Below are 26,968 nucleotides of genomic sequence, written 5' to 3'. Positions count from 1 at the left end.
CAATTATAACACCTAGAAAAGTAGAATGAAAATCAAGATGAAAATATTGTTAAAAAGAAAAAAATATATTACTCCCATATAACTGCTTGGTACATTTTAACATATATATATATATATATATATATATATATATATCGCTGTAGCGCAGCTGACGTTGGAGGTTCGATTCCCGAGAGGGGATGCAGTGAGTGTGTACGCCTGATGAGCCCAGAATAAGGGCGAAACACGTGTCGCGTACTCTTTGCATTATTTGACAGTAAACTATTTCAACCATTCTATGACCTGCTTCTCGCAACTGAAAGAGGGCACCGTGGTGGATGTTAGCCGACTTGCTGACCAACCACAAGCGTTACCTGGTAGGTAACCACCCATACAATCAGACTGTGATTCAGACTACGAATGCCATGAATATATATATATATATATATATATATATATATATACATATTATGAGGGGCCGTTCAGGAAAAAAAGATTGGTTAGTAAATATATACATTGGTTCAGATGTATATATCGGTTTGGATACATTGGTTTGAATATATACATTGGTTTTAATACATCCGTTCAGATATATATATCGGTTCACATATATACATTGGTTGGGATACATTGGTTCAGATATATACATCGGTTTGAATACATCCGTTCAGATATATACATCGGTTTGAATACATCCGTTCAAATATATACATTGGTTGAGATATATATATTGGTTGATATACATTGGTTTTGATATATATATTGGTTTAAATAGATTGGTTTAAATATATACATCGGTTCAGATACATCCGTTCATATATATATATTGGTTCAGATAGATCCGTTCAAATATATACATTGGTTGGGATTTACGGGCAGGCACAATGTGGCCACCCATGTTTAGCATCTCCCTTTCACTTCATCATTGCTTCAACACTGTTGTAATTATTGTGCATATTTTATGCAAGTAGCATATGCCTGTCTGTCGCGTTTTGTTTCATAAGCCCTCTTGGTTGGGGGTCCTCGATTTCAAAGCACTTTTTTTCCTTTCATTATTTAAAACACTTGCACAGATACCCGCCTCTTCGCCCAGCTCCGTCCCGCCCCGGCTCATTGTACCCGCCTCACTCGCTCCCTCTTGTCCCTCCCATGACAGATTCTTCTCAAAAGCCGAGTTACTGGAAAGCATTGATCGCAACCGCAGTATGTCCCATTTTTTCACCTCATGAGACGCTGGTTTATCAGTGACCGAAAGCCGCACGGGGATATCTGTTATTCCGCATTGGCAGCATTTCATTAAAGGGCGATATGCTTCAGCAAGGAACTTAGTCCCATTTGCTGAAAGGATGTTATGGAGGAAAACAATGGAGTTGCTTTGTTTTTTTAAAATGTTGATCACGGATCAAAATGACCAGAATATTCCTGCTTCACAAATAACTGACGTTTAACTGTGTTTATAGTAAAACTGACAAAACGACACACGTGCACACGTACACACGTACACGCACGCGCACACACTTAAACTCACAAATCGTGGGTCCCACATACTACTGATTAAGTGTATGTGTCAGGGGCGATCATCAAGAGACGCTGGTTTATCATTAACCGAAAGCCGCCCGGTGATTTCTGTTATTCCGTATTGGCAGCATTTCATTAAAGGGCGATCTGTTTCAGCAGGGACATTAGTCCTGTTTGCTGAAAGGATGAAAACACTGCAATAGCGCTGTTTCTTCTGAATGTTTATCAGTGATTAGGGATCAGAATGATCAGAATATTCCTGCTTCACAAATAACTGATGTCTGTTTTTATTGTAAAACTGGCAAAACCACACACACACAACACACACACACTCAAAGTCACAAATCGTAGGTCGCACACACAACTGATTAAGTGTATCGGTCACGGGCGATCATTTTTTTCACTTAATAAAACTTTAGTTCGTCAAAGTTAGAAAGCAGCAAGGTGATTTCTATTATTCCTTATTGGCAGCATTTCATTTAAAGATGATTCACGTCAACCAGGCTAAAGAGTCTCTTATTTTGACAGGACGATGTTCTTTTAGGCTTAAGCATTTTTGATTGACTTACAAAAGAAAATAGTTATTACTTACCCTCTTTGCTTTGAATTGGCTTTTTAAAAAACCTTTTTGATATAATTTATTTATGACAGTTTAAAATAAAAAAATAGTGCTCAAAATTATAATGCGGCATATCTAACATGAAAAGATGGTGGTATAGGAGTAAAATGCTAACTTACAGCTAAATGATCACTGGTTTGTGTCCGGGGGGCTTCCTTTCTGTTATTTTATTTATTTATTTATTTATTTTTACAAATTGCTTTGAGTAGTAAGAAAGGCGCTATAAAACGTAAGGAATTATTATTATTATTATACGTGTGAATGCGTGATCAAATTCAGCCGCTGCGTAGTGGAGTATAAATAGGGACACTATTCGCTCAACAATACCACAAGTTCATTGAAATAATTACACAGTAAGGTGCGCACGCAATACAAACATAATGTGTATATTATTGAAGTAAAGGTTCATATAAATTGATTATATACAAATTTTTAACAAGTTGAGAGATGTAAACTGGTTAAAATGCACGAAATTATACATGTATTGCTTTATAGTCCACATATAGTGTATGTATATTATTAAAATAATGATATAAAAATCATATAAAATGGTATAGAATCTGCGTCGTAGACTTATTTGTGTTTTTAATTAGTTTGCTTTAAAAAATCTTACGGCACACATGTGAACCGTTGAAAATCGCTGATCTTAATCAATTTGTTTTAACGCATGCTCTGTGCAAAATGCTGTCATATCTTGTTATTAAACATGCACGCGCAGTGATGTCCTGATGTCTGCATTCTAAGGCTGCAGGTATATTAAACGCTATTCACGTTTTACTGGGATGCTCTGTGATTGAGGGCGGACAGTAAAGTTTGTTAAAATCCATCCATCCATCCATTTTCCAACCCGCTGAATCCGAACTGATATCAAAAAATACCAGTCGTCAGTTGTATTTTCAGTCGTTTTGGCGTGTTTACTGTTCTGTTACCAAAAAATTCTTCAACGGGGCTCATCAACAAAGAAATGTGGATAGTAAGATTTAGTAAAATATCAGTAATAATAATACATTACTCGACACCCAGTAACACTTTACAAAGACATTTAAAAGACAGCTTGTTAAAATAAACGTAGCAATCCATTATGCTATAAGTGATAGCTTGCTCTTAAACATTTGCACAGGTGGTTTTTCCTGGGGATAAAAAAGGAAAAAAAATCCAAGGGAAAGGCTTTGTTGTTCAACTCAAATTTCACTTCCGCCATGTGAGTCATTAAAACTATTGGAATGAAATATAGTTCTATATAAATAAATAAATAAATTTCCTATCACAACCACCCTTTAACCCCTGTACATTGGAGAGGAATCTTGTTTTCACAGCAGGTGCAATTATCCTATAAAACACATAGGAGTTCTGTGCACCGTTTTTCATGGGAGATTAAAACTCATCAAATGTATTTTAAAAACTTGTAGCAGTCTGTGGCATTCCTCATCTGCCATGGTCCATTACAAAATGAACGCCAGGCAGTTAAAATTGTGCACAGTTTCTTTAATAAGCCTATCAGACAGTCTTTTATAGCACTTTCATATTGAGTGTGTCTCTTAATCCCTTCTAGCAGAAGAGACACTCATTTCCACAGCTTGGTCTATGGTATAGAAATGTGTGCCCCCTGTCTTCTGCTTGCAAAATTAATACTGGAATTACAAAATTGTCCACAATTTATTTCAAAAGATTGAAGGAAGTCTTCTATATCACTTTTTTGTCTACTATGTTCCTTACTCATCCACTCATCCACTAATTAAAAAAAAAAAAAATCAAGCGCTTACACTGTCTTTTTTAAGTATGTCTATGAAAATCACTGTGAGTAGCCAGAGAAATGCTATATAAATATAAGATATTATTATTATTATTTAGGTTTTTTAAAATTCAAATAAACCTGATAGGACTTCTTCCAAGATATGTGCCACTCTAGGGTACCAACAAAGTCAAACTAATTAGGAAATTTTGTGATCAGTTTGTTTAAAGTATATTGAGCAAAAAATAACTTTTCATCATCTTCTCATTTCTAATTTGGCATTTCATGATACAGTATATACTGCAAATATACATTTAAATTGTAACCGCTGACAATTATTTACTCATGTGCTTGCGTTTTCCATAAAACAGCTTCAATATGTGCACAAAGTATAGGTAATAAAACACACAAATTCTGACATTAGCATGACTGTTGAAAGAAAAACATGTATTAGAAACTATTCTATGGAGTTTTCATAAATTAATCATTATATACCTTTTGATGTTTCTTGATATATTTTGTAATCAGATTTTTAAAATATTTTTTTATTTTTACTGCCACTTCACAGATCAACAATCCCCAACTTGGTCACTGTCAGAATAAGTCTTTAAACTTTTTTCCTGTGCCAATTAATACATTTTCCAGGTTTCACTACCCATCTGAAAGAGTTGGCATCAGGTTGGGTGGCACTTTTAAACTGTAGTAGTATGAGCGAGTGTCAGTGTGGCAAGCACTAGACTGGCATTTCCATCCATCCATCCATTTTCCAACCCGCTGAATCCGAACACAGGGTCACGAGGGTCTGCTGGAGCCAATCCCAGCCAACACAGGGCACAAGGCAGGGAACCAATCCAGGGCAGGGTGCCAACCCACCGCAGGACACACACAAACACACCCACACACCAAGCACACACTAGGGCCGATTTAGAGTCGCCAATCCACCTAACCTGCATGTCTTTGGACTGTGGGAGGAAACCGGAGTGCCCGGAGGAAACCCACGCAGACACGGGGAGAACATGCAAACTCCACGCAGGGAGGACCCGGGAAGCGAACCCGGGTCCCCAGGTCTCCCAACTGCGAGGCAGTAGCGCTACCCACTGCGCCACCGTGGACTGGCATTTCTTTCCGTCTAATTTTTTATCTTTTGGCCCAAGCCTGTAAATCTCTTTTGTAAATGGGTGGCTTGGATAGAGAACAGATACTAACAATTTTCAAGGTTATTTTTAAAAATACTGAAAGATATTTGTGTATGTGTGTTGTGGTGCCCCATGTTGTAAGTGTGAGATCCATTGAAGAAGTCAACTTAAACAAAGAAAATGTACATTTTGCAGGTTTGTTTGAAGTGTTTTACATTATAACCATATTATTAATTGGTGCGTGAATATAATTTTTGCAAGGGGATGACCTTTACTATTGTCAAAAAGACTAGCAGGGCAACAGGAGGAATATGAAAGTTATTTGTTGAGTTTAGGAGACAAAGGATACTTGTAAGGAAGTTCATGCCAGTGCTATCGGTGTACATTCTGGAATTTATAAAACTGCTGATATTATTTCACAAAGATGTTACTGGCCTGGTTTTATGCTGACATTAAAATGGCTACGTTTTCTGATAATTATAATCATTATTTTAATTAAAAGACTATAACTGTCAGAACAGATTCAATAAAATGTTTCAATATCTCAGTTGCTGTTTGTCGGACTCTTTAATTGACTTGTCATACAAATGTGTATCAGTGGATATTTGGTACCTCATTTGACAAATAATATGAATGTTTCAAAATCTCATAGATAGATAGATAGATAGATAGATAGATAGATAGATAGATAGATAGATAGAATTCTATTTGTCCTCTAAGAGAAAATGTGCTTTTTTTAACAGAGGCTGAATGAATAAATAAATTAATATATAATGAAAAAAATAGCCAATCCAATAACAATTTGAGCTGTCTAATGTTCATTCTGCAAGCAACAGTTGGGGCTCACAACTCTGAGGCAAAAGCTCAGCTGTAGAAGTGAGTGTCCCTTTGAGTGGAGAGGACAATGGGACATAGTAGACTTGAAAGTGATGTAGAAGACTTTCATCAATCTTTTACCATGGATTTCAGATAATATTACTTATCCAGGGTTCATTTTGAAAGCAGCAGATAGGGTGCACACAAGCGGATCTGCTCCAGCCATGGAAATGAGTGTTCCCTGTAGGGGATAGGATACAGACACACAGTGGAGAAGATTATATATAAAACTATACCTACGACCTTTTAAAATCAATTTTGCATAATTTTACCTCTCTAGTGTTCATTTTTTAATCAGCAGTCAGAGGACACACATTTTACGGCTCTGCAGCAGCCATGGAAATGAGCGTCCCGACCATGTGGATGAGACATGCGTTTTCATTCCAATAGTTTTAATGACTCACATGGCGGAGGTGAAATTTGAGTTCAACAACAAAGCCTTTCCCATGGATTTTTTTTTCCTTTTTTATCCCCAGGAAAAACCACCTGTGCAAATGTTTAAGAGCAAGCTATCACTTATAGCATGACAATGGATTGCTACATTTATTTTAACGAGCAGTCTTTTAAATGTCTGTAAAGTGTTACTGGGTGTCGAGCAATGTATTATTATTACTGATATTTTACTAAATCTTACTATGCATGTTTCTTTGTTGATGAGCCCCGTTGAAGAATTTTTTGGTAACAGAACAGTAAACACGCCAAAACGACTGAAAATACAACTGACGACTGGTATTTTTCGATATCATTTTAACAAAGTTTACTGTCTGCCCTCAATCACAGAGCACCTTGGTAAAACGTCAATAGCGTTTAATATACTTGCAGCCTTAGAACGCAGACATCAGGACATCGCTGCGCGTGCATGTTTAATAACAAGATATGACAGCATTTTGCACAGAGCATGCGTTAAAACAAAAGACAAGCGGCGCGCAAAGGCACCTGAACAAGAGGAGTTCCGCAGCAATCACATCTCAGTGCACCTAAGAGAAGGGACACTGAATTCTACGAGGCACAGATATTTTAGAGCACCGGTTCAAATATATATTGATTGATTAAGATCAGCGATTTTCAACGGTTCACAGGTGTGGCGTAAGATTTTTTTAAGCAAACTAATTAAAGACTTCTTTGAAGAAATATGACAAAAAATAAGTCTACGACGCAGATTCTATACCATTTGTATGAGTTTTTATATCATTATATTAAATGAAATGCTGCCAATAAGGAATAATAGAAATCACCGCGCTGCTTTCTATCTTTGACGAACTAACGTTTTATGGGGTGAAAAAAATGATCGCCCGTGACAGATACACTTAATCAGTAGTGTGTGCGACCTACGATTTGTGACTTTTGAGTGTGCGTGTGTTGTGTGTGTGTACGTGCGTGTCTGGTTTTGTCAGTTTTACAATAAAAACAGACATCAGTTATTTGTGAAGCAGGAATATTCTGATCATTCTGATCCCTAATCACTGATAAACATTCAGAAGAAACAGCGCTATTGCAGTGTTTTCCTCCATAACATCCTTTCAGCAAACAGGACTAATGTCCCTGTTGAAACAGATCGCCCTTTAATGAAATGCTGCCAATACGGAATAACAGAAATCACAGGGCGGCTTTCGGTTAATGATAAACCAGTGTCACTTGATGATTGCCCCTGACACATACACTTAATTAGTAGTATGTGGGACCCACGATTTGTGAGTTTAAGTGTGTGCGCGTGCGTGTACGTGCGTGTGTACGTGTGCACGTGTGTCGTTTTGTCAGTTTTACTATAAACACAGTTAAACGTCAGTTATTTGTGAAGCAGGAATATTCTGGTCATTTTGATCCCTGATCAACATTTTAAACAAACAAAGCAACTCCAGTGTTTTCCTCCATAACATCCTTTCAGCAAATGGGACTAAGTTCCTTGCTGAAGCATATCGCCCTTTAATGAAATGCTGCCAATGCGGAATAACAGATATCACCATGCGGCTTTCGGTCACTGATAAACCAGCGTCTCATGAGGTGAAAAAATGGGACATACTGCGGTTGCGATCAATGCTTTCCGGTAACTCGGCTTTTGAGAAGAATCCGTCATGGGAGGGACAAGAGGGAGCGAGTGAGGCGGGTACAATGAGCCGGGGCGGGACGGAGCTGGGCGAAGAGGCGGGTATCTGTGCAAGTGTTTTAAATAATGAAAGGAAAAAAAGTGCTTTGAAATCGAGGACCCCCAACCAAGAGGGCTTATGAAACAAAACACGACAGACAGGCATATGCTACTTGCATAAAATATGCACAATAATTACAACAGTGTTGAAGCAATGATGAAGTGAAAGGGAGATGCTAAACATGGGTGGCCACGTTGTGCCTGCCCGTAAATCCCAACCAATGTATATATTTGAACGGATCTATCTGAACCAATATATATATATGAACGGATGTATCTGAACCGATGTATATATTTAAACCAATCTATTTAAACCAATATATATATCAAAACCAATGTATATCAACCAATATATATATCTCAACCAATGTATATATTTGAACAGATGTATTCAAACCGATGTATATATCTGAACGGATGTATCTCAACCAATGTATATATATCAGAATGGATCTATGCAAACCAATTTATATATATCTCAACCAATGTATTTAAACCGATGTATATATCTGACCGGATGTATTCAAACCGATGTATATATCTGAACCAATGTATCCCAACCGATGTATATATGTGAACCGATATATATATCTGAACGGATGTATTAAAACCAATGTATATATTCAAACCAATGTATCCAAACCGATATATACATCTGAACCAATGTATATATTTACTAACCAATCTTTTTTTCCTGAACGGCCCCTCATAATATGAATATATATATATATATATATATATATATATATATATATATATATACACACTAAGGGGCTTTGCAATATTTTTTGGAGACACGTTGTGACGACGCAACGTCTAACTGCCCGTGAGTGAATATTGTTTTTGTTTCTCTAATAAGTAATCCGACTTTTTCTAATGTTTGTCCCTGTGATTTATTTATTGTCATAGCAAAAGCTATTCTCATGGTAAACTGTAAACATTTTAATACGAATGGCATATCACAATCTTCTTTGGTGTGTAATGTTATTCACGGAATATATACATCACCTTTCTTTTTGCCTGTTAAAATTTGCATTGCTTCTCCGTGATCATCAATATACACCTGACCGAATTGTGTATTCTTTGAAATTTAACTTGCCATTGCTTTAACTGTTCTGGGACCACAGATTCTCATAGCGTATAGTCCATTATTGTGTAAATCCACGTTTTGTGCATTGAATGATGACTTTGTTTTCTACTCTTTGTCTTTTATTTCTGACCTCGATTTGTCCTGCTATTTTTTCAATTACACCTGGTTCTGATGATTAATCACCTTTTGTTTGAGGTAATGTGATCTTTTCTATCTTTTCTTTGATACTGTAGCGACTCACATGATGAAGTGTCACGAAAGTGTTACTTGAACAATCGCCGACTTCCTAACCCCAAACACAACTTTCTAGCACAATCTCCAATGCCCCCCCTTACCACATCAATCAATACCCCGCTATCAGTATTCCGTGCTGTACTCCGCCCTCCCTCAATCGGACCGAATAGTCACTTAAAACCAAGAAGCCCTCAACCTGGCTGGGACGCTACAATACTTTTGAATTTTACTGCTTTCATATTCTGTACCTTTGTTTGCATGTGTATTGCGCAATCATTTGTTTGAGCCTTTCGAATTCCACTGCTTTCATAATCTCTTATCTGCCTTTTTTTCTCTCCAACGCTTTTGGGTCTCTTTTCTTCGCGCTGCTCTTTCATCTAGAACGTATTGTCCTTACATGCTTTATATGTGCTGAGAGCACAGGATCTGTGTGTGCTACGTACATTTACATGTCTGAGTGTTTTGCTGGCTGGCTGTGCTCTTATTTGATAAGAAGGGCGCGTCTTGCAAGAATCTCATGTTTCACGACCCTGCGAGACGTCCCTGGGACAATCTCTGGGCACCAAGTCTCATGTTTATGGTCCCCGTGAGACACTCTGTGGCAAGTCTCTTTTGTCTTGCGGGTCTTTTAAATGTCTTCCGAGAACTTCAGAGAAGATCACATATTGTCGCCTTGTTTTTGCTTTCCAGGATTTTTTATAATATATATATATATATATATATATATATATATATATACACACATATATATATATTACCAAAGTTAGTTTTCTAATTTCTATATTGTTCCCAAAACACAGAACTTGGGAAATAACATCACTTAATTAGCCCAGGAGTCCAATTAAAAACAGAAGCTGGTTGTAACAAAGTATTGTTTTTCCTTGTGGATATTGCTATATTTTGTATCTACTGAAAAATAAGACAATAAGGTCTTTGTGTCCCGTCCCTCTGAGCAATCTGATTGGTCAATTTGGTTTTGGTGACACAATCAAAAGAGGAAGTGAGAGTGTGAGACTCATAAGGAGGAGTAAAGGTGTATGAGACACATAGAGAGTCACCTTTTAAAGATGGAAAGTATAAAAGAGGGCAGAAGGTGAGAAAGGCACCTCAAAAATAATGAGAAGCAGGCTTTATGAGAACATGCTCGAGAGAGGGAGTGCCAGTGAAGGGACATTAATAAAAGTGTAAAATGCACACTGACAGAGTCACCTTTAAGGACTGAAAGTATAACACTGGATAGAAGGTTAGAAAGGCGCCTCAAAAATAATGAAAGTGGTAGAACCAGACTTTATGGGAAAATGCTTGAGAGAGGGAATGCCAAGGAAGAGATGTTCAAACACACACAAATACAGAGGAAACACACTGAAGATACACATAGGGCAAGAGACAAATTTGTTAACTATTCTATTGCCTGTCTTTGGCAGGTACTGTGACTAGGTTTTTAAGTATTCACTACTGACTCTGTTTTCTTATCTTATGATTATTATCAGTTTAATAAAAATGAATGAATATGTTTTTGTCCTGCCAGGTAGAGATTTGCAAAACGATTCATTTTAGTGATTTGATTCATTTCCTTCAGTTCACCAAAATGATTTGAATCTTTGAATCACTGATTTGTCCACTTCAAAAACAACAAGCTGCAGTATATTATAGTTGAAAATCTACAAACCTGTAACAATCTTGACTACCAAACAATATAAACAATATAAAAGGCAAGTAACAAAATAAATAATTCACACATAATAATAATCAAATAAGCAAATATTTTTATAGCCTATGTTGAAAGAAACACAACATGTAAGTACTTACATTTTTTATCTACTCTCTCTCTCTATATATAAAATCCTAAGCATGAAAGTGCAATGGTGATGTTTTTATGTCACTTTTTTGTCACGCTTTAAATCGGGCTTATTTTAAACCCCAAATAACTATGTTTGGAATTATTCCTTTCAGAATTTATTGAACTTTAAAGTGATGTTGTTAGATTTTCAGATTCTTATTCCGTTTTTAAATTATAAACTGAAAAATATCAAGAACTCACGTCTAGCGAGACGGGACTTTGTGCCAAAAGATTTAACCACGCCCGGGGCCGGAAATAAAAGACAATGAGTAGGACAGCTACTGTACAGGCTTTTAAATGTTTGAGGTGCCGCACGAGATGCAGATCACGCAGCACGGCAGCAGCAGCCTCCCTCTTCACACGCGAATGGCAGAGACGCAAAGTGGCTGGCATGTGAAACGAGCGGGGGGTTGGCGAGCGAAGCGAGCTGGGGGAACCCCCTGGGTACTAAATAAAATTGATTTTAGTTGTGGATTAATCTTCTGTAATTTCCTTCTTTTATATCCCATCCGTTCTGATGCACTCTCCCATACATATATCATCAGTGAACTGAACTTAGGTTCATTGTACTACAAGTCTCTTTTCTGCAGTTCTTTTCTCCATTTAGTACTGAACTAGTTCAGTGTACCGTAATGCGAGTTTGTTATCTGAAATTCATGAACACACTTGCAAAGGTTTTTCAGATCAATAGGGGCATACTGGTTCATTCAATCAGTCAGTGCACTGAGACGGTCATAGTCACTCAATAAGCGTGAACCGATCAATGGGAGGTGCTTGGTGTCATCTACCAAGTCAGTCATTGGCTAGTTGTCTTCATGACCATTTTTCAGAAACAGTTTATTGATAGGCTATTTCCTGAAGACAGCAGCCATTAAAGTGAAGTTAAGATGATAGCTCTGGACTGTCGCAGAATGCAATATAAAACTGAAAAAGATTTGTTCAATGTCATTGTACCAGTACATTTGTTCAGAGACCAAGGGCCTCATGTATAACATTGTGCATAGAATTCACACTAAAATATAGCTTACGGAAAAAACTGTAATTGTGCGTACGCACAAAAAAATGCAGATGCATAAAGTTGTGCGTATGTCAAGTTCCATGCATTTCCCCTTTATAAATCCCAAAATGTGAAATTTATTGTACATGCATGTGCCTACAGCCCCACCCTGACTCCTTCCAGAATTTCACCTATTTGAATATGCATATCAATATAAATAGCCCCTTCCGTTCAGTGTTTTGTTAAAAGACAACGACAAAAGCATGTGGAAATAAGAAGAATTTCAGCAAATGCAAAGTGGATGGAAGGAAAAACGTACTATTTGTTAGCTTAAACAGAGGCATAAGCAACAAAAGGAAATTGATGGAGTGATACAGCGTGGTGGAGACACTCGAAAGTTCAAGTTCAGAAAGTCACACTGTGCCTGAAATAAAAAAGTGCTCAGATATCAAAGTCGACTTGAAAAGGCAAGTCACAGCCAGCCATCTGTTGATTCTATTTCAAACAATATTACAACAGCTGACCCTCATGCCAAGGACGCAACTCCAGGCGGTGGTGGTGCTGCTGTGCCCAGCACATCTTTGGGAGCTGGCTGTGCACACACCTTTGTCTCAGAAACCACTGGGTGACCATCTGGCTGTGTGCTGACAAACGCTGTTCTGGAGTCACAAAATACAGTAGTGGATGCTGTAAGAGATGTGACCAATGAACTAAGGAATATAAGGAATGTACTATATGATACTGACCACAAATTAAATGATTTGGTTAAAAAATAAATACTGCAACCGATTACCTATTTTTACATTTTACTAATTACTTTCAGACAAAGTTATAACTCTGTTCTATTTGGCTGATCATTTGGTGGGTCAGGGTCAGGTTCATCATACTGCATCTCTTCAAGTACAGGCAGGCCACGATTGTGTGCCACATTATGCAGCACGCTACATGCCAGCACAATGCATCACACTTTCTGTGGACCATAGAGCAGCACATTAATAGAGTGGAAATGCTTTCTATTTGTGTAAGCAAATTTATTCGCTGAAGGTGCCTTTATAGTGTAGCATCAACACCAAGCGCCTCAACTGATAGATTCTCCGCTCCTTACATGGCTCTTTGAGATGAGTCACTATCCTTAAAAGGACTGCTTGCCTTTTTCCGCACTACAATGATCCCCCACTACATCGCGGTTCAGCTATCACGCCCCTGCTACATTGCGGATTTATTAATATTATTATTATTACTAGGGGGCTCTGCCCCCTGCTCGCTTCGCTTGCCCACCTCTGGATTTGGTTTACCGGATAAACAATTTAAAGAGATTGTTATTTTCATGGGAATTGTTACATATGCATTATTTTCATTTTTACTTTAAAACTTTTGTAAAAACAATATTTGTCCTTTATTTCCTGCCCCGGGCGTGGTTAAATCTCTTTCTCGCGTTACTTATAATGCTGCTCGTGTTGTGAAGGGGGGGGGGTCTGAACACACGCTAAAGAGATGCAATCGGTTCAGCTGGTGTCTTGCTGCTGCTGCTGGCCAGCTGTGTGTTGTGCTTGTCGCGCTTTGCGTCAATCACTTAAAAGCCTGTACAGCAGCTGTCCTTTTGCCACTTCGCATCTCTGCATTCTGAAGGAGGAGGATGAGTTGGGGGGGAGGGGGGTGTAAGGGCTGAATGCACACTGGCTTGCTGCAGCTGCTGCTGGCAAGCTGCGTGTTCTGCTTGTCATTGTTTTAAGAGCTGGGATCACCTGAAGTTTTCTGCCAAAAGCAGTCCAACAACTTCTAGGTTAGATGTCAGTGAACTTGTTTTAAATTGTTTGTAAGTAGGGCGTGACGTGCAAAGGTCACCGTCTCATGGGTTTTGCTTCCTAAGGTTGTAATGTCTAGTCTTGCGTGTCGTCAAAATGTCTCTCTGAGATGATCTAGTCTCGATCGCTTCGCTCAACCCCCCTGGAGGCACGCTGTACTCCTGCCACTTTGCGTCTCTCCCGCTTGCGTTGTGAAGGGGGGGAGCTGAACTCACTCTAAGTAGAAGTGGACGGATCAGCTACTGGCTTTTCGCTGCTTCTGCCAAGATGCCTGTTCTGCTTTTCGCTCTGCATGTCGATCATTTAAAAGCCTGTACAGCAGCTGTCCTTCTGTCTCACTTCATTGTCTTGCGTGACCATTAAAATGTCTCTCGCGGGATGTCAAATTGTCTTCTGAGAAGATCAAGCCTCGTCTCCCTGGTCTCCCTGCGAAGATTTTTTTATAATAGAGAGCTATTACTTATATCCTTAGCCCGACATCCACATATCATATGTGTTTACAAAGTGTGTTTTAATAAGTTTACATGTGTTTAAAGCATGTGGGAGGGGTATTTTAAGGCTTGAACTATAAAAAAAATGTTTATTTATATGGTCTTTCTATATCGCGGATTTTCACCAACCGCTGATAGGTCTGGATCGTAACTTCCGTGATAGGCGGGGGATCACTGTAGTTGAAAAAGCACTTACAACTGTGTTGAGCTGCTGTTTTTATAGGCTCTCCTGCTATAGATGATGTAATGCTAGCTCATTGCTTTGGTGATTCATCCCTGCCTAACTTGTCCAGCATCATTGCAATAGTAATGTACATGCAGTTGACCACTCCGGTTACATTTGGAAAACTGTAAGTTGCTGCAAATTGCACTTTGATGTTTCCCAGTTCCACCACAGTGTAATTGAAATCTTATATATCTGGATGACAAGTGGATAATATCATCCAATACAACTGGCATTGCGTGACTCAATGAGGTTTATGAAATACATGATTGGTCATGTTGAAAAGCTCCTGTGGCTAAAAACCTGACAGTGGACAAAACTTGCAAAGTAGCAGGTAGAGCACAATTCTTCGAAGTCTGCCTTTTTAAAGCTGGTGCCATTTCAGCACACAGCTCCAAGAGGAATAGCTCTTGTAATCAAAATGAACTTAGAAGCCAGTCATCATCATCTATAAATATGCGCTCTCTTCTAATTGTTCTGTTTGTGATGTCTTCTAACAATGCTAAAGCAGCTGTGGAAGTTGGAACAGTTTGGCCATTCTGTGCACCATTGTATTGTTACAGAATGATTACAATCAAGTGAATGAAATTTATAAATGATATGCAATTAATTTCAGTGTATTTGATAAATCCTCAGTGATTGATGCAAATCTACAAAAGAAAGAAACACCACACAGAAACAGTAGCACTGTTTTGATGCTGTGTGCTGCAAGTTTGCAAAACCAAGCAGAAACTTGTGTACACACAGTGTGAGGCTGCTGTGAAAATTTGTGTGGCTTTACATGAAGTTTAGTTTTTATGCATCTCAAAGTGAGCATTGAATGAGGCCCCAAGACAAGTACAAAAGAACTAGTTTGTTCATTCATTGCACATCATTACTGTTTAGCATACTTGAATTCTAAATTTACAGTTCTAAACAGCAAAATTGGCTTGCTATTAAAGGAAATGCCATATCCACAGAGGAGAAGTCAATCTAATTAAGCCTATGCTGAAGATGCAATGATAATGAATAAGACAACATTTTGATATACACCGGGGTAAACCAAATGTCCAAGAGTGTGTAATTTTCTATAATTACTTAACTCAGATATTTGATTTGCGAGTAAGAATGTTGAGGTTTGGTAATGCATTGAAAATGTTCTGTGTAACACTATGTTTTATAAGGAGAAAAACAAGTTGATATTTCAATTTGGAGATGTCAAGATCACAACTGACTGTTTGTTGTGAAGAAGAGGCAATTGGGGAGTGGTGAAAAATTTGTAAGTGATCCCTGGATAAAAGTGTGTATCATAACATATCTGGTTGTAGGATACCTTTCAGTTAGTGGTATAAAGAAAAGTAAGAGGGAGTGCAGTATGCACTGAGACCTAAAGCCTGAAAACTTCAGTAGGAGAATTTGAGAAGTGAAACTGTTCAGATATTTATAGTAAGAATACATAAGGTATCAGAAGCATCAGGTGTAAATGGGAAGTGAAGAAGTAGGTGAAAACAACAGAGGAAGTTTACAGTTGCAGAAAGGGGCTGATGAGACACAAGTAAATATGATGGTGGAATGTTGGTTTAGAGAAGACAATTGAGTAGAACAGCAGTTATAAGCAGTGGCAGAAAACAAATACAGTATGTCGGAGAAAAGTGGAATGTGCTCAGAATTTTGAAGCAGACAGAAAAAAGTAGGATGTAATAGGTGTGAATTGTTTAAAAATGTTGAACATTTTATTGATAGTAACGAGATTAAGAATACTTGGAAGAAGTACATAAAGTAGTTGGCAAATGACATTGAAATGGGAAATTGAATGAGGAAGTCATGAAGACATTGAAGAAGATGAAGATAAGTAATGCAACAATCCTAGCTGGAATGATTTCAGAAATATTGAAGGCACCCGAAGATCCTGTAGTTGAGTGGCTGACAGACCTATGCAATATGATTGTTTGTGAAGGGAGGATTTCTGAAGATCAAAAAAGAACTACACACATTCCAGTCAAAAGAGGAAAGAATAATCTATGGAGTGTGGGTCGTATCATACTTTTGTAGTTGGAAAAGCAGGGGAAAAATCTGTCAACTGTAAATAAATAGAAAGAAACCACACTTTAGGAGTAACAATATTAAAAATTCAGATACCTTTTTGGCAAATAGTAATGAATCCAAAATGCCTTGCTCAAGAAGGTTGAGCAGTATAAAGTAGATAGATAGATAGATAGATAGATAGATAGATAGATAGATAGATAGATAGATAGATAGATAGATAGATAGATAGATAGATAGATAGATAGATACTTTATTAATCCCAAGGGGAAATTCGCACAAAGTAAAAGGAGAAAATCTCCAGAACATACTGTAGACCAAAAACAAAATTCACTAAAACTGAATTATAGTCTTCTAAACTAATGCTTGTAATACAACTACACATACACGCGTAACAACACTCCAGGATGAAAACTAAACCGAAGCCTCTAATTTAAGAACAAGTAATCTCTTTGGAAAAACTATAAAAAATATTCCCTGAGCCTAAGTAGGCAAAAATGATCTGCTGGAGAAGTCAAGTCACTGACAACAAGGAAGTTACTCATGGAACAGTGATTAGACTGTAGGCCAAATATATTATGAAGTCAAGGATGGTATGCTAGAGGCAACAAAACCTCTGGATTGATATAGGACACCTGATTCCTCTACTAAACATATACAGTATGGGTCTGTGTTGTTTCTCTAAAAGAACAGGCGGTGTGATTGCTGCCATTAGACATGGCCATCTATTGCATACTGAAGACTCACTGGTTCAGGGGCAGTCAGAGGTGCTGAAGTGGTTCCAATGCTTATCAGAAAGACAACCTCATAACTAGAACATAGGGAAGGGTAGATTTCATAGGAGAGCTGGATGATAGCATTTGAGTGATGAGAGGAAGGAAAGCAAAGGTCTGGAGAGAGGAATGAGAAATGAAATAAGAGGTGTTTTGTATAATTTTCTTGTGGGAAAATGGAACAGTCATCCCACATGTTAGAAAAGGTCAACAACCTGGGTTAAGAAGACTCAAAGGAGTAATAGTATTTATTTTTACTTTTGTTTGTTTTTGTACTTTCCAGTTCTTCAGATTATTCCTTCCTTGTGTTTTTGAGGATATGCTTCTTGTTTTTTGATTAATACTGGCGCCCTGCCTGAGATTTGTTCCTGCCTTGTGCCCTGTGTTGGCTGGGATTGGCTCCAGCAGACCCCCGTGACCCTGTGTTAGGATATAGCGAGTTGGATAATGACTGACTGACTGACTTTAAAGTCATTCTGGGTTGGAGGAAAGGCTTGAGAGCACATCTTATACAGTATATCTCAATGTACTTTAGATAGGTTACAATAAATTTGTGTTCTTTTTTAGAAATATATACATTGAATGTATGGTGGTGAATGCTTTTTGGTAATTGAGAAAAAAATGACTGCACACCTTATCTAGGTAAAAAAAAAAACTTTCAAAATTTTTGCTTGTTTTTCCACAGCACTTTTTATTTACTGGATACTTGCATTTATCACAAAAACCATTAAACTTGTGAAATATAGTGAGGTCAGCGTGGGAATACAACATCTTCGCTTTTGCATTACTGCAATGCTTGTCATTCTGTATGCTTTACTGATGGCAGTGGAAATCAACGTGATCAGGGTCAGGGTAAGTGTGTTAAATGTATGACCACATTTCATACAATTCCAGGCTGAGAACTGCAGTGTCTCAGTTTTCCTGTTATTTTAACATTTCAATAGTATAGTACTTTACCTTGGGTATACTCCTTTGATAGTATGTGAACCTGGGAAAAAATTAAGCAGACTGTAGGTTGTTTTTTTCAGTTTTTTTCTTTAAAGCATGTATATTATAGTAGTGTGAATTACAGTAAAATGCAAAAGAAAATAATATTTCAACCAAATAAGATTCTAACTGGACAAGGGTAGTATTTTTAATTCCTCTAGCTGCTCTTTTTTTCTCAGTAGTTAGCCAGTAATCTGTTTTCTCAATTAAATTCTGCTTAGCAGTACCAAAACCCCAAAACTTCTCATTTTAGAATTCATTAATCATCTAACAGGGAGAGAGATAGAGTCCCATATGTTTATTACTTAACTGTATTCTTCCTGAGTGTGTCTAACCTTTTCTGACCAGTGCTTCCTGCCTATTCCTGGTGTGATACTTTGCATTGACTAAAGACTAGGCGCATTACAGATGTTTCTTTTTCTCTTTAAATCAAAACTTTATGCCTAATTTTAGTTTCAGATAGTGTCTTCTCAGAGTATTCCTCAAGTTGTTATCTTATGAACATTCCTTGAACTTTAGTACCATATTCTTTGCAATATTTGACAGAACTTGTCAAATTCTAGCGCTCTTCTTTTGCTTACTATTGTTATTATCCAACAAGTGATGAAAATGATCCTTTTTTGCTTAGCAACTGTTTACTCTCCTTTATAAGTGAGTTATATAACATGCAGGAAATATAAGAAGAAAAAAAATATGTGTAAGCAATGTTAGTGTGAATCTATGCTTGCAAAGTATTTCAGGAAAAGTGCTGAAAAAGTGTGGTGTAAAATAAACACTGGTGGTAAAGTTATTTGTTATTCTCAGTGCTTCTTATTTTAAACAGTCAGCTAAGCACCATAATACCTCATAGGGTACCGCTAGGCAAGGAATCAGCTAGAAAATCCACTATCTTGTCTTACTGTATGAGAAGTAGAAAGAATACATCTGGACCATAATTTACATGAAAAAGAAGAAGACTAATCTCATAATGAAGATGAAAAAGATCTTTTATTGGTTGTCAGACTGTTTGGCTGTTTAGCTTTCATCATGTTATAAAGGAAAAAGAACTCAAATGTGTTGTTTCTTACTTTTTAAATAATTCTGCATGTTCACATGGCAGCATATTGCTTCCTTCCTTCCCTCCTTACTTTCACAGCTGCTTCCTTGGCCTTCATGTAGGTTTCCATTCATATGCTGCTAATATAAGGTGTGCCCCAGAATGTGTTTCCCATTCTGATGTTAATTCCATTCAAATAAATAATAATAATAATAATAATAATAATAATAATAATAATAATAATAATAATAATAATGCATTTTATTTATAGGGGCACTTTACATTAGCAGTAAATCTCAAAGTGCAACATAAAAAGTTTAAACAAAGGCAAAGCAAGATAAAAACTATATAAGATAAAAAAGATAAAAAACAAGATAAGATAAGATAAAAATTAAATGCATTAAGAAAGTCCATATCAGTAAATAAAAAGTCTCCATTTTTGCAATCTGTATGATTATGTCATTTAACTACCATATAGGAGTAGAAGGAGTTAATAATAAGTGTGTGATAGTTTTCTCTTTGAGACTGAGCTTTTAGAGACAACATAAGTTCAGATTTAGTCTTACTCATGGTTTGCTTGTGAAATTTCTACAATCTATTGAATCAAAACCCTGCTCTGATCTCTCTGTTTAGAAAAACACTAATTGTCACTTTACTAATTCCCAGGTACAACATGAATCTTAATTTTGGAGGTTTAAACTCTTCTTCCCTTGTAGCTTTTCAGTCTTACCTCTTGATGCTAAAATATATTTTTTCCTTCTACAGAAGTATGTGTTTTTCACAAGCCCACAGAAGGTGAAGCCCCCAGAAGACCTGCAAGACCTTGGTGTGCGGTTTCTGCAGCCATTTGTAAACTTACTCTCCAAAGCTACCTACTGGTGGATGAACCATGTGATTGTTGGTGCCCACAAGAGACCAATAGACTTGAAAAAGATTGGCAAACTTCCCATTGCAATGAGAGCCTTGACGAATTACATAAGGCTGAAGGAAACGTATGAGGAGCAAAGGGTTTGTAAGGCTTATTTGGGGGAATCTCAGAGGTTTATCGAGTTCTCTGTGGGGCTTATTGGCTAAGGAGTTGTGTGTAGGGCCTAGTGGCTAAGGAACTGGATTGTAAACCACAAGGCTGCCTTTCCATTGCCTCCTACTGTCCAGTAGCAAGTAACTGTAGCAGGCAGTGTTCAACTTGTAGAAATATCTAAAAGCATCAGCTAAATATACCAAAGGATGCCCACCATAATTGGACAGATATTCCTGAGTAGCACAAGGTTCATTCATTTTCATTGATATATTTATGAAATAGTAAAATTCATTATCAAAGTTAACCTACAGATTGTTCTGACTTTTAGTTTCAGAAAACATATACTGTTACCACTCATAACAAAAATATGTTAAAGATGTGTGCTAAAATTAATGAAAATGAAGTATATAAAAAATGAAGTATATCTTTCTGTATATTAAAATTACTGGAAGGTATTTAAAAATTTCTCATATTACGAAATGGAAGGCAACAGGCTAAAATAAGTAAAAATGTGTGCAAAAAGAGGAATATATCTATATCTCTATATGAGTTGTAACTGCAACTCTTCCTAAATAATGATGAACAATATCTCGAAACATTTAAAATCAAATAATTTAGAGATAAATAAACGTGAGTAAAAACTAAACTAAAAAGGAATGTCCATGAAGTTGATACACATAAATTGTAAGTTAAATAAATTAATGCTGTACTTGTGCTTCATGCAATGTTATGATGTTCCTTGCTTCCTTTTTTGTTTTTTAGAAGAAGTTAGCAGATGACCCTGATAAAGCCCCCTCCATCTGGAAGTCAATGTATCGGGCTTTTGGACAGCCAATCCTCCTAAGCAGCACATTTCGGTATTTGGCTGATCTTCTGGGTTTTGCTGGACCACTGTGTATCTCAGGCATTGTAATGCGACTGGGTGATCAGAGCAACTCCTGCAAAACAAGCCCACCTGATGTAAGTCAAGCTGTTAAAGATAGATCAAACATGTGAGGGCATTAGTGGATGGAGAGTACTGTTGTAATGCTATTGAATATTTTAAATATATATTTTTTACTTTGTCTGCATATATAAAGAATTGCCCTTTTAAGCTTTTGATATTCAGACATTTAATGATATAAATGACCAATGTAATTGTTAATTGTGCATTGTGTGTGACAGTGGTGGCACTGCTGTGATGCAAACGATAAGACTGGGGTTCAAACCCAGGGTATTCCCTGTGTGGAGTTTGCATGTTCGCCATATGCCCAACATAAATTTCCTTCCAAAGTCCAAGGACATGCGATCTATGTGGTTTGGTGATTCTAATTTGGCCCAGATATGTGTGTTTTCACTCTGTGATGGACTGATTACTTGTTCAGAGATTTTTCCTGTCTTGCGCTTGATGTTTACTGGGGTAGGAAAATAGATGGAAGAACTGTGGAATGTAGCCATCAAAACACTATACACAAAAATATAAGGAAAGATAAAGGTAATTATAATGGAGCACAAGTGATTAAGAATAAGATTTTTTAATTTTTATTTTTAGTACTTTAGTCTTCACAATGGAGTAGGATAAGCCGAGATCTGGTTGAATATGAAATTAAAAGTGATGATAGAATTATTTATAGCTTATCATGAAAGTATAATATTCATAGAGGTAAAGGTTACTTACAGTTACTTACCTGTTGTTTTACCACTTTATCAAGGGAGAAGATGGTGTCTCTTTGTGAGGAGCTCCATGGATTTCTTCTTCTTTTTAATTGGCAGTTTTTACACTCTGTGGTGCATTAATGTCGTCTTCTGTATTGGAGGAGTTAATACTCCTTAAATCCATTTATATAATCCTGACAGTTTAAAACATTTTAATACTTTATTGTATCTCTCTTCTCTTTTATTCGACTTTCCTAATATATTTTTTAAACTTAGGTCTTGGATACCTAAACACATTAACTGCTTTTTCAGCCAGATTCTCTCTGTTTCATATTTTTACACTGCAATAAAACATGTACAATGGATTCTGTTGTTAAACATTCCTTACAGTTCTTATCTGATGTCTTCCACGTTAATTTTAGATTGCCATTTAAACCACAGTGACACATTCTTAATCAGTTTATAGCAATATCATCCCTTCTGTGCTTCTAGGTAAAGATATTCCCATAAACTGAATTTTGAATATGGAATAGATGCCTAGCTGTATTTCCCAATTTCCACCTTTCTTGCTATAATCTTCCAATTTTCTTTTTACAGAGACTTTTTATTTCACTTAAACTTAGTGCCACTCTGATATCTATAGGTGTTTTACTTGAACCTTTCTTAGAGAATTTATTAACCACTTCAATTCCCACTATACCTACATGGGCTGGAGCCAACAAAAACCTACTGTAATACCCAGGTTGTATAGAGCCCAAAATATATCCAGGTTTTCCATAATCATATCAGGTCTCAATTTACTATCTTCATTTTAGATTGATAATTAAGCAACCTCTGAATCTGAACAAATTCCCACTTTGTCTTATTTCCTGTACCCAAACTAACAAAATTATAGCCATTAATTCCTCTGAAAAGACTGAAAAATGGTCTGAACATCTCTTCATGATGTTTATATTGAATTGAGGAATGTACACTACTGCTCTTACTTTCTTAACATCTAGAAATTTAGAACCGTCTGTGCATGTCTGTATATGGTGCTCCACTGATTTGGAAGCCTTAGAATCAGGGGGTTTCTTCAAAATGAAGCAGTTCAGCGCCAAAGTGTGTGCCCTAAGCTGTTAGGGAAAGAAAATAGCTGAGTGTGCCAAACAGGACATAAATCATATATTTTTGTTAAATTTTGGTTTACATGTGAATACTATTGGTTTGCATGCATGCTTCATTTATTTGCATGCACAGAATGCTAGTTGCATTCATATGAATATAGCCTGTCTCACACGGCTCCACCCATGTAGTAGTGAAACAAGACAAACTTTAAAAATCAATAAGAAAATTAAAAAAAAAATGTAATAATTTGAATTGAGAAGAATTTATATTGATAGCTTTCATATCCGAGGGCCTCTTGATATACAATATTTTTGGTTTTGCTATCAGGGGCGAGAATGTAGCTGTGATCTCTTTGCCAAAAATTTAAAAAGTTGGCAAGGTATCTCTGGCCAAGCAGAAGTTAGGTACACTCCAACGTCAAATGTTGCCATTTTATGAGTTTGTCCCCCACGTCTGGAGAAGAGCATGTGGCCGTGATATCTCTGGTAATGAGCAGGTGCCCTCTAAAACACACGTAGCTGTGATCTCTCTCTCAAAAACATCAAACGTTACTCTTTAGCAATCTCTAGATGATAATGTCTGCTGAACAAACAGGTATCGTTAGCTAAGCAGAGGCAAGGGAGGCTCCAACACGTGGCGAGAGGTACAGCGACTCGAGTGGAGGCTGCTGCGTCAGTGAGGATGATCCTGCCTCCCCCTCCCCTTGTCCCACAGCCTGTTTCTTGGATTTGGACGAATAAATTGATGCCACAAACGAACTATAATACTTAGTGTGATGAGAGAAGACGTACAAGCAACCAGAATGTTCAAGTAGATTATAGAAAAAAACTTAATCTGAATCCATTAAGTAGTTCTCTCTGGAAAAGCGAACAGACATAAAGACATACAGACAGACAGACAGACGCTGGATTTTCTAAATATAGAGATATTGGTTTGTGTCCATGTATTATTGGTTTTTATATGTATATCCTGGTTTGCATCCATCCATCCATCCATCCTCTTCCACTTATCCGAGATCGGGTCACGGGGGCAGCAGCTTGAGCAGAGATGTCCAGACTTCCCTCTCCCTGGCCACTTCTTCTAGCTGTTCCGGGAGAATCCCGAGGTGTTCTCAGGCCAGCCGGGAGACATAGTCCCTCCAGCGTGTCCTGGGTCTTCCCCGGGGCCTCCTCCCGGTTAGACGTGCCCAGAATACCTCACCAGGGAGGTGTCCAGGAGGCATCCTGATCAGATGCCCAAACCACCTCATCTGACTCCTCTCGATGCGAAGGAGCAGCGGCTCTACTCTGAGCCCCTCCCAGATGACTGAGCTTCTCACCCTATCTTTAAGGGAAAGCCCGGACACCCTGCGGAGGAAACTAATTTCAGCCACTTGTATTCGCGATCTCGTTCTTTCGGTCACTACCCATAACTCATGACCATAGGTGAGGGTAGGAGCGTAGATCGACTGGTAAATTGAGAGCTTTGCCTTATGGCTCAGCTCCTTTTTCACCACGACAGACAGATGCAGAACCCCTCACCTGGTTTGCATATAAACTATATTTATTTGCACTTATGTGTTACTGGTTCCAGTGTGTTTGTTATTATTTTTTGAGTGAACTGCATTGGTTTATGATTGTATGTTGTCAGTTTGCGTATGACCAATATTGACTTACGTTCATGTACTGCTGATGTGCTGGTCTACCAATGGTTTTGTGTAAGCACTACATTGGTTTAATGCATATCTTATACTGGTTTCATGTAGGTAATATGAACTCTGTTTGTTTTATCTGTGCATTATATCAATTACATGTTAGAACTGTACTGGATTTATGTGTATACTATGGTGGCTCAGTTTTTTTTTTTTTTTTATTAAATTAAGGTTGAGTTTAACATTTTCGACCCATGTATTTCCATCCATCCATCCATCCATTTTCCAACCCGCTGAATCCGAACACAGGGTCACGGGGGTCTGCTGGAGCCAATCCCAGCCAACACAGGGCACAAGGCAGGAACCAATCCCGGGCAGGGTGCCAACCCACTGCAGCCATGTATTTCCAAAATGTGGAATAGTTTTTGCTTTTTTAAAAAACAATGGATCCATTTGTAATTAACATAGCAAATATTTTGCCTTGTTGTTAACATAGATCAAGAAATTGGTTTGCAAAAGCTGTGTGAAGAAGTAGCTGACTGCAAGCGGATATTTAGCTAGGAAGAATAAAAAGCCAGCGAAATGAGTACCTAACTTCAGCCTTGTTATCATTCCAGATTTAAGGGAAAAATTCCATTAAATATAATTTACCAACAAACCCTTTCACAAATGCTTTGTTTGAAAAGGTCAATATTGAGTTGTCTTAATGCATAAGTGTGACTCTTTTCTGCTACGCTTCATGCTTTTGAAATGACTCTGCTACCTTTCAAGGTCCTGTTTCTTGCCCCTACCATTGCTGCTGAAGATCATGTGAAAAACTAATACAGTTTGCAGTTCGCGCACAGAACCGATAGAGATCCCACACAAAGCTGAGGCAGAGTGGGCACATATAACCAGTGTGTTTTGTTTGCAAAACTGATATAATACACATTAGCTACACATACAATTAGCATGTTACGCTCATGAACTAGTACAGTTCTTGTATGTAATTGATGTAGTTCATAAATAAAACCAATTGAGTTTGTATGAGAGACCGATAAATTATGCACATTAAACCAGTATGAACGCAACCAGTATTATTCTTTCACAAACCATGCAGTTCACTTACAAACCAATAACAAATGCACCTGAACCAGTGATATACAAGTGCAAATTAATACCATTCATATGCAAACCAGTAGTATACATGTACAAACTGATAATATACGTACGCGAAACTTTATAGTTTATATGAAATCAGTATTGTAATCACACACACTAACAGGAGACACTAATAAACCAATAGTGTTCCGTGACATGTAAACCAATAGATTTCACACAAAAATACAAACCGATAATATGCGGACACAGACCAATATACTGTAGTTCATATGAGTGTAACCAGTATTGTAAGCACACAAACCAACAGATAACACACAACAATATAGGATTTATGGCCTGTTTGGCTCCTCATAAGGTGCAGGTCCTTAGGGTAACTTACTGAAGAGGTAAACGAACAGCCAGGACAACGTATTTGAAGATTTTATATAGGGAAACTACACCAGATCAGAGGGGGATGTAGGGTGCATAACTCGACATCGCTTGCTATTGGAGGACACTGGAAGACTTGAGTGAGGATTGGCTGGACAAAATGGCTAGTGCTATAAAACTGAAGTCCAACCTGCCAAGGGGTCGTCTTTCGACCAGCCTTTTGGCATGAGAGAATTTCTTTACTACTGAGTTGGTGAAGCAGAGAGTTTAAGTTTGTATATATTAGTGAGGATAGCATACTTCTGATTTGTTTATATTTTTGGGTGGAAGTAATCTGTGATTTTGTGTTACTTTTAATTTGTTGTTTTCGATGATTTTTCTGTCTGTCCTTCATGAACTGGCTTTTTGTTTATCTTTTTATTGGCTTTTTTTATCACTTTTTGATTTGGAGTTGCTGAATTATTGTGTATTGCACATACACTTGTTATTCTTGTTTATGTTAATGTGCTTGCATTGTATTGTGTGTATTTACATTATTTTCAATTACATAATTTTAAATAGCTAGTTATTGGCACATATGGAATCAACCCGAATTCTGTGTTTT

At 37.4% G+C, this 26,968-nt stretch overlaps 1 protein-coding gene across 7 annotated transcripts in view; it reads left to right on the top strand.

Annotated features, from left to right (window-relative positions):
- The window catches only part of abcc9 (ATP-binding cassette, sub-family C (CFTR/MRP), member 9), a 254,037-nt gene that overhangs the window by 38,316 nt on the left and 188,753 nt on the right, over positions 1–26,968 (top strand). For 6 of the 7 annotated variants that reach the window (XM_051923339.1, XM_051923323.1, XM_051923326.1 and 3 more), the window contains 3 exons: positions 18,164–18,330; positions 20,267–20,509; positions 21,285–21,482. In XM_051923339.1, coding sequence (XP_051779299.1) covers positions 18,164–18,330; positions 20,267–20,509; positions 21,285–21,482 — 608 coding nt within the window. The remainder of the gene's footprint in view (positions 1–18,163; positions 18,331–20,266; positions 20,510–21,284; positions 21,483–26,968) is intronic. The other variant, XM_051923336.1, reaches the window with a different exon arrangement.

Source organism: Erpetoichthys calabaricus, chromosome 1 (assembly GCF_900747795.2).
Source record: "Erpetoichthys calabaricus chromosome 1, fErpCal1.3, whole genome shotgun sequence".
Taxonomy (NCBI): Eukaryota; Metazoa; Chordata; class Cladistia; order Polypteriformes; family Polypteridae; genus Erpetoichthys; species Erpetoichthys calabaricus.
This window is presented reverse-complemented; position numbering and strand designations above follow the sequence as displayed.